Genomic DNA, 9,481 nt, shown 5'->3' with positions numbered 1-9,481 from the left:
ATCTTCTGTTCTCTCCAAGTTCTCTCTGGATCCTTGCTCTATTGGGTAATCTGCTACCACCAGACCCCCTGATGGTCCAGAGAGTCCACAATACATCTCCATGCCTCAGCTGCATAACAATCACAACCAGCACAGCAGAGTCCTGCATACGCTGAGGAGCTGATCATGTGACCCCTGACTCCTCCCCTCCATGTGACATCATCACAGGTCCTGGAAGCACAGAGCAGCCATATATCTAGTGTGCGGCTCTGCAGGAGGAGGTGTGTGGAGATTCCCCATTACTGGGCTCAGGCTCCATACACATTAGATGCTGGGGGAGAACAATCGCTCTATAGAAGAGAATTCTCCTGATTGCCCCGTGAAGGATGGATATGGACAGGGACAAGATGGCGGAGAGGATATTACACCTCACCCTAGAGATCCTCTTCCGGCTTACTGGAGAGGTGAGAGATTCTGATGACGTCACATTACATCATTCTTATCTATGGGAATAACAGATGGACAGAACTGGAGAGGTGAGGACTCTGGAAATGTCTGGAGTGAGATTTCTTACTGTGTCTCTCCATAACCAGGATTACACAGTAGTGAAGAAGACCTCTAGTGAGCGCTGTCAGGCCCCTGTGTCTGAGGGATGGGGAAGACCCCTGAGCCCAATCACGGGGCCTCCACCTCACCCCCCGATACATGAGGACATCAATGACCAGAAGATCCTAGAACTCACCTACAAGATGATTGAGCTGCTGACTGGAGAGGTGACACTGCTGGGAATGCTGGGACATTATACAGTAACGCTATGAAGGGATCGGGGGTGACGGTATCATTGTGTGTGTCAGGTTCCTATAAGGTGTCAGGACGTCTCCGTCTATTTCTCCATGGAGGAGTGGGAGTATTTAGAAGGACACAAAGATCTGTACAAGGACGTCATGATGGAGGATCCCCAGCCCCTCACATCACCAGGTAATAGACAGGACTAAATACACACGGCCTATAATTATCTGTATGTAAGGAATGAATTCAGTCCCTGTATGTGTCTCCTCCAGGTCTATCCAGTAAGAGGACAACACCAGAGAGATGTCCCCGTCCTCTTCTCCCACAGGACTGTAAACAAGAAGATCCCGATGTTCCTCAGGATCATCAGGTAGATGGAGAGAAGGTGCCATGAAATCTCCCTATGATGTGTAGACGGCTGTGAAGGTCTTGTGCTCAGTCTTGTTTTATCCTCCAGTATTATATGTGTTATACTTGTGTAATGAGAGCGGTGGAGATGGCAGGATTAGAGCTGATCATAGATGGGACTTCTCCATCTGTCTGTGACTTTTACAATATTTGTTTCAGGGTGAAGATCTGCCCCATATTAATACTACAGAGACATATGTGAGGGGTGATGAGTGGAGTAAAGAGGAGATTCCTACAGATAACCGCCCAGGTGAGTAGTGACCACTAAATGCAGAGAAGTCACAGATTCTTCTCATTCAGCAGCTGCTACAATGTGGGACTAAGAAGGAACAAAACTTATTACCAGTGATGGGAGAGTAACTAAAATGGTCGTTACTCAGTTTGAGCTGGTCAGACACTCAGACGAGCTAGACACAAGTAATAATCATAAAGGAAAGTCAATGATTGGGCAGTGCAGGTCTCTGTCCACATACAGCCACCAAAAACAGAACATTTCCAGCGGGAGGGCGGAGTTTCTTTTTAAATTTTTTGGGGTCACACTCTGTTTGAGAACGTTGTATGCCTCACACCCCCGCTGGAGTCATTCAGAGACTGTGAATGGGTCTCCCTGAGATGTCTGCACACATGCAGTGAAGCAAGCCTATGCATTGTGGTTGTTGTTTCACTGATGTAGTACCTGAGCACTCGTATGTTTAATGTAGTAACGAGCAGGGCCGAGCATACTCGCAAATCCCTATTTATTATAATAGGTGTGAAAAAATATTGCTGTACACTGGACAGGATAGATACAGAGGTGGCCATACAGCCCCCGACATGTATTCTTATGTACAGAGTATAGCAGCATTTTTCTGCACTTGGTTTTCGGATGGGGCCAGAGTCCGGCTCTGGAGGTGACAATTTACAGATAAATTTAAGAAATTCCTAAATACCACAATTGTTCCCACTACATTACGTTCATCGGCATTGATCAGGAGGCCGGGATGTCATCTATTATTTTACCTTCTATGAACATTCAGTTAGCACAACTTACTTATGGACTTGCTTATGTCTTTTTTTTTAGAAATGAGCATGTGGTCTTTTACAGAGGTCATTAATGTATTACTATGCTTCCAGCTTTGAGTTAATCGGCTATTAGAATAGTTAGACTTTTTATAGAAGTTGGGGGCAGAATTTAGATTCACCACATCCAGAAACTGGGGGGGGAAGTATGTGATTAAGAGAAAAGATAAAAAAAAGAAGCATTAATTGCTACAGATGACTGAACACGAACTTAAAAAAATAAAATCAGTGTCCAAGTTCAGGCACTTTATGTATGCTAACCACTTGGGGGGGTCAGTTACGCTCTGTGCCCTGTCCAATGGGAGCAGATTGCAGTCTCTGAATGTCTCTCACTGGGGTAAAGCATTTTCAGATGTATGTGCAAAAACAAAAACCCTGCCATCCTTGCAAATGCTCCGTTTATGGCTGGTTGTATGTGGGTTAAGAGCTGAACTGCCCAATCGGTGACTTCCAATGGGATCCCGGCTCCTGGATCAAGTTCAGGTCAAGTCCAGGTCCTGAACTGAACTTTATCTAAAGTGAACCCAAACTTCTACGAGTCTGCTCATCTTTATTAATCGTCAGTCACAGCCCCTGCTCTGCTGCTTCAATGCTTATCTCCGGGATTTCTGTACTTGACTGCAGCTCTAGTGTTCCATATACAAAATGTGAGCGCTGCAGCCCATCACTGGCCTCGCAGTATATGAGATACAATGGTCATGAGTATTATCAGGCACAACTAGACCAAGACTGGAGAAGAGTGGCAGCCTTGAAATGGCAATGGATTCAACAGTCGGGTAAGACTTATATTCATTTATCACATTCTCATTTAGACCTTCATTTTTTTTACAACTAGAGGAAATCACTTTTAAAATTTAATTTGAAATTAGAGTTTTACCTTTTCTACAAAGTCAGGGCTTCCTCATACATAATTGTACTGCTCCTCCGTTCTGCAGTAAAATGTATGTGGCTGTCAGGGATTGTGGCGGACAGATCCCCCTAACAGTACTGACTGACATGCTCATTTATAATTCTCCACTGAGGGTCTTACTACGAAATAGTGGTGGCCGATACTCTGAGACATGAACCTAGGAAGATGCTGAATTCACACTAAATTGGAAAACTGCCAGAGCGGATCCTGGTGGCTTGATATCATTATCTAGTGGTCCTTGCTACATGCTCTTTAGTTAGAATGTGAACTCTGGTAATAAAATGTCCAGGAATAAAAAGAAGCCACTATGGATAAATAAGATTGTACAAAGTATAATAAAACAAAGGGCATTTAAAATCTTGAAGGCTGAGAATACAGAAATAGCATTTCAGAAGTATAAAGATATCAATAAGAAATGTAAAAAAGAAATCAAGGAAGCAAAATTAGCTACTGAAACAAAAATTGCCAAGTACATTAAAATAAATCCCAAAATCTTTTATAAATACATTAATGCCAAAAGGAAAGTATAGTATAGGCCCCTTAAAATATAATAACAAGTTAGTTATAGAGGACAAAGAAAAGACTGAGATATTAAACAGGCACTTCTCATACGTGTTCAAAAAAGGAACTGACTGTTCCAGGGATCATTCAACAAGTCAAAAATCAAAGTTCACCACCCGATATAATTAAACACAAGAAAAAGTACGCCTGCGTCTGAGTAAATTAAACATTGACAAATCCCCCGGGCCAGATGGCATTCATCCACGAATATTGAGGGAATTAAGCTCCGTAATCAACAGACCCCTGTATCTCATCTTTTTAGACTCGCTTGTAACAGGATTGGTGTCTCAGGATTGGAGGATTGCTGATGTGCTACCGATATTTAAGAACAGTAAGAGGGTGGATCCAGGCAACTACCCTCCAGTAAGCCAGACATCAGTACTAAGTAAAGTTTTTGAGGGCATTTTAAGGGATGACTTGCAAAAATATATTGCAGAAAATAATATAATAACGGACAGACAGCATGGATTCATGAAAGATAAGTCGTGTCTAACCAACATGTTGGATTTCTATGAGGAGGTAAGCGCAAATCTGGATATTGGTAATGCAGCTGATGTGATTTATTTGGACTTTGCAAAGGCATTTGATACTGTACCACATAATAGCCTTATACCAAAGGTCCAGAAGCAAGGAATAGGGGAAACTATATGCAACTGGGTAAGGAATTGGCTAAAAGATAGGAAACAAAGAGTAGTAATAAATGGTATATTCTCTAAATGGGCTATAGTCAGCTGTGGGGTACCACAGGGATCTGTGCTAGGACCAGTTCTTTTTAATCTCTTTATTAATGACCTTGTGGATGGGATTGATAGTAAAGTGTCAGCCTTTTCTGATGACACCAAACTATGTAAGATATTAGAAACAGGCCTTGATAGTACAATATTCCAAAACGATCTGGATAAGGTGTCGGAATAGGCAGACACTTGGCAAATGAGATTTAATGTTGATAAATGTAAAGTAATACACTTAGGACGGAGTAATCCTATAGCTGGGTATACATTAAATGGAAGAAAACTCCGGACTACAGAACAGGAGAAGGACTTGAGTATTTTCATTACAAATAGGCTGAGCAGCAGCACTCAATGTCAGGCAGCAGCTGCTAAAGAAAACAAGATTTTAGGGTGTATAATAGGAGGGATTAGATCCTGTGATTCCAATGTATTGTTACCCCTCTATAAATCACTTGTAAGGCCAAATCTGGAATATGGGATCTGGTTTTGAGCTCCACATTTTAAAAAGGACATTCAGAAGTTAGTCAGTTCAAAAGCAGCTAACTAGACTACTACAAGGAATGGAAAGCCTCCCATATGATGAGAGGTTGAAAAAGTTAGATTTCTTTAGCTTATAAAAAGATGTCTCAGAGGAGATCTCATTTATATGTATAAATATATGTGTGGTCAATATGAAGTACTAGCGCATGACTTATTCCTTCCAAAAACAATACTAAGGACCAGGGGGCACTCACTGCGAGTGGAAAAAAAGCGATTACGGCAGCTAAATAGGAAAGACTTGTTTACAGTTAAAGCAGCCAGACTGTGTGGAATGCCCTATCACGAGAGGTAGTAATGTCAGATACTATGAGGCTATGTGCGCACACAGCGTTTTTTTGAGGCTGCGTTTTTGGCCGCAAAAAACACACAAAAACACGCGCCCGCGGTAGTAATATCGCACCGGTAAAAACCGCATGTGCTTTTACCGCGTTTCGGTGCATTTTTACCACGTTTCAGTGCATTTTTGGCTGCATTTTTGATCACTGCGTTTTGCTGCGTTTTTCCAATGCATTGCATGGGTGAAAAACGCAGTAAAACGCAGGAAAGAATTGACATGTCCATTTTTTTTTAGCTCAAAAACGCAGTTAAAAAAAAAAGCTGTGTGCGGACAGCAAAAATGAAAAGTCATAGACTTTGCTGGGGAAGCAAAGTCATGCAGTTTTGAGCCCAAAAACGCACTCGAAAAACGCGCAAAAATTCCGCTAAAAAAGCTCAATGCGCACATAGCCTAACAGCTTTTAAAAAAGTTCTGGATGATTTCCTCAGTTCACACAACATTGTTGGGTATAAGTGACTTAGTGACAAAATGTATAATTGGTGGAGGAAGGTTGAACTAGATGGACTATGTAACTTTTGTCACAATATCTTAGTGAATAATCAAATATTGCAATATCACTTAGAAATTTAATGGACATTTTATATAATTAAAAAATAAAACTATTTCCAATACTCTATTATTGAAAAGGTAATAAAAGTGTTATTTTTGGCAGGTGACTGTATTAGGAGATCAGAGGAACTTCTGTCATCTTCATATTTTCAATCCTATGATCTTGGTGTGACACAAGACACATATGAAGAACATTGCTTTATGCCAGCTGTATCCTCAGTGCTTCACAGCAAACATCTATCATCTGATCCTATTATACAGGTCCTATCTCCTGATTCATCACAGACTATTAAAGAAGATGAAAGTCACAGAAAGGATGTTAGCGCTACCATTGGAAATAAGACCTTTTTATGTTTTGAGTGTGGGAAATATTTTAGTTGTCAATCAACCCTTGTTCCACATAAGAGAACTCACACAGGGGAGAAACCATATGCATGTCCAGAATGTGGAAAATGTTTTGCAAAAAAATCAGCTCTTAATATACATCAGAGAACTCACACAGGAGAGAAGCCATTTTTATGTACAGAGTGTGGAAAATGTTTTGCAGAAAAATCAAAACTTATTACACATCAGAGAATTCACACAGGGGAGAAGCCATTTTCATGTTCAGTATGTGGGAAATGTTTTACAGACAAATCAGCTCTTTGTAAACATCATAGAATTCACACAGGGGAGAAGCCATATTCATGTTTGCAGTGTGGGAAAGATTTTAATCAGATATCAAGTCTTCGTTTACATCAGAGAATTCACACAGGGGAGAAGCCATATTCATGTTCAGAATGTGGGAAATGTTTTGTGCGTAAATCAGATTTGGTTAAACATCAAAAAAGTCACATAGGTAAGAAGACCTATCTATGTTGAGATTGTGGAAAAAAGATTTTCTATTAAAAGAACTCTTGTTAAACATCAAAAAGCTCACATAGCTGAAAAGCCATTTTTCATACCCATAATGTGAGAAATTATTTTTTAATTAAATTATATTTATAGAACTTAAAAGGGGACCGAAAGATATTGAAGCAGACAATGAAAAATGCCACTTGCTAGCTTGAAAGTGTGAATAATGAATTGCATTGAGCAATGTAACTGAGCCCCAACATTTTTCTTTTGGGGCTGAGTTACATTGATCAATGTGATTGCTGAATATCTCCTTTTTCCTAATATGGCAGGTATGCATTTCATTATTCACACTTTCATGTTAGCAAGTGGCATTTTTCATTGTATGCTTCAATATTTTTTGGTAAGCTTATTGCATTATACTATTATCTAAGTTTGATGTGCAGCCTTATCCTTATGTATTATGTATTTTTTTGGCTTGCACTCATAATATATATTAGTGCTAACTTCAGTTATCCTATTTAATGTCTGTCACCCTTGACACACCCTTGACACAAACGTTTCGGATTACAATGGTGAATATCACAAAATTCCTCGGAATGGTTTTAAGCTTCTCCATTTCCAGACAATTTAATTTTTAATGTTCATGATGTCTTCTTGAACACTGATATTAAAAGGCTACTGGTCATGTCTATATAAATAAGGCCACAGGGACATGTAGCATGGTATATTATTGCTTCCGTATTGCAGGTAATATGGTGCACAATTTTGTACAGCCTCTGGATTTTACCTCTGGAATTGGAGTTTTAGTTAAATTAGAGAAAATTAGAAATTAGAGAATTAGTTTTAGGAATAAAATTGTATGAGCATTTCCCACAAATCCACAATTTCCATCGTGGACCTTTACTATCAAGAAAAGTACGGTTTTGAAGGGGAACATAATAACTATTTGTTAACATGTCGCCCAAATTACGCAATCTGCGCCATGTAATCAGTGGCCAAGAGTTGAGGTTTTGTTTAAAATCCTTATCTGCCAGCAGGATTGGCCAATGTTTAGCCTAAACATCCCTGACAGAATCCCAGCCCTAGTTGAAGGTAATAATAAAGCGTGGTTTGACATGGGTCACCGTACATTTCATCACCTTACTAGAACAGAAAAACAAGGAGGAAATGAATGCTTTTGAATATAAAGAAGGGAATTTTGTTACTTACCGTAAATTCCTTTTCTTCTAGCTCTTATTGGGAGACCCAGACGATTGGGGTATAGCTACTGCCCTCCGGAGGCCACACAAAGCACTACACTAAAAAGTGCAAGGCCCCTCCCCTTCTGGCTATACCCCCCCGTGGTATCACGGGTACTCCAGTTTTAGTGCCAAAGCAAGAAGGAGGAAGCCAATAACTGGTTTAAACAAATTAACTCCGAGAAACATCGGAGAACCGAAAAAACCGTTCAACATGAACAACATGTGTACCCGCAAACAACAAAAAAATCCCGAAGGACAACAGGGCGGGTGCTGGGTCTCCCAATAAGAGCTAGAAGAAAAGGAATTTACGGTAAGTAACAAAATTCCCTTCTTCTTCAGCGCTCTATTGGGAGACCCAGACGATTGGGACGTCCAAAAGCTGTCCCTGGGTGGGTAAAGAAATACCTCATGTTAGAGCTGCAAAAAAACAGCCCTCCCCTACGGGGATGTCACTGCCGCCTGCAGGACTCTTCTACCTAAGCTGGCATCCGCCGAAGCATAGGTATGCACCTGATAATGCTTGGTGAAAGTGTGCAGACTGGACCAGGTTGCTGCCTGGCACACCTGTTGAGCCGAAGCCTGGTGTCGTAATGCCCAGGACGCACCCACGGCTCTGGTTGAGTGGGCTTTTAGCCCTGAAGGAACCGGGAGCCCCGCAGAGCGGTAGGCCTCTAGAATTGGTTCTTTGATCCATCGAGCCAGGGTGGCTTTAGAAGCCTGCAATCCCTTGCGCGGACCAGCGACAAGGACAAAAAGAGCATCGGAACGGCGCATGGGCGCCGTTCGGGAAATGTAGATTCTGAGTGCTCTCACCAGATCTAGCAAACGTAAGTCCTTTTCATACCGGTGAACCGGATGAGGGTAAAAGGAAGGCAAGGATATATCCTGATTAAGATGAAACGAGGATACGACCTTAGGGAGAAACTCCGGAATGGGGCGCAGCACTACCTTGTCCTGGTGGAACACCAGGAAAGGAGCCTTGGATGACAAAGCTGCCAGCTCAGACACTCGCCGAAGCGATGTGATCGCGACAAGAAACGCCACTTTCTGTGACAGGCGAGAAAAGGAAACGTCCTTTAGAGGCTCGAAGGGCGGCTTTTGCAGAGCAACAAGCACTCTGTTCAGATCCCATGGATCTAACGGCCGCTTGTACGGGGGCACAATATGACAGACCCCCTGTAGGAACGTGCGCACCTTAGGAAGACGTGCTAGACGCTTCTGAAAAAACACCGACAGTGCCGAGACTTGCCCTTTAAGGGAGCTGAGCGACAAGCCCTTTTCCAACCCTGATTGCAGGAAGGAAAGAAAGGTGGGCAATGCAAATGGCCAAGGGGATACTCTCTGTGCAGAGCACCAAGATAAGAAAATCTTCCACGTTCTGTGGTAGATCTTAGCAGACGTTGACTTCCTAGCTTGTCTCATTGTGGCTACGACTCCTTGAGATAATCCTGCAGACGCTAGGATCCAGGACTCAATGGCCACACAGTCAGGTTCAGGGCCGCAGAATTCTGATGGAAAAACGGCCCTTGGGACAGTAAGT

General features: G+C 41.9%; 1 protein-coding gene across 1 annotated transcript; it reads left to right on the top strand.

Annotated features, from left to right (window-relative positions):
- The first annotated feature begins 217 nt into the window (after positions 1-217).
- LOC142312334 (oocyte zinc finger protein XlCOF8.4-like) lies at positions 218-6,880 on the top strand. The gene is made up of 6 exons (XM_075351266.1): positions 218-443; positions 573-752; positions 834-957; positions 1,041-1,138; positions 1,336-1,426; positions 5,967-6,880. Exons 1-6 carry the CDS (start codon positions 366-368, stop codon positions 6,722-6,724), a joined length of 1,329 nt encoding a protein of 442 aa, XP_075207381.1. The 5' UTR covers positions 218-365; the 3' UTR covers positions 6,725-6,880.
- The last annotated feature ends 2,601 nt before the right edge of the window (positions 6,881-9,481 follow it).

Source organism: Anomaloglossus baeobatrachus, chromosome 5 (genome assembly GCF_048569485.1).
Source record: "Anomaloglossus baeobatrachus isolate aAnoBae1 chromosome 5, aAnoBae1.hap1, whole genome shotgun sequence".
In the NCBI taxonomy this organism is placed as follows: Eukaryota; Metazoa; Chordata; class Amphibia; order Anura; family Aromobatidae; genus Anomaloglossus; species Anomaloglossus baeobatrachus.
Note: the sequence above shows the minus strand (reverse complement) of the source record. Positions and strands in the feature narration are given on the sequence as shown.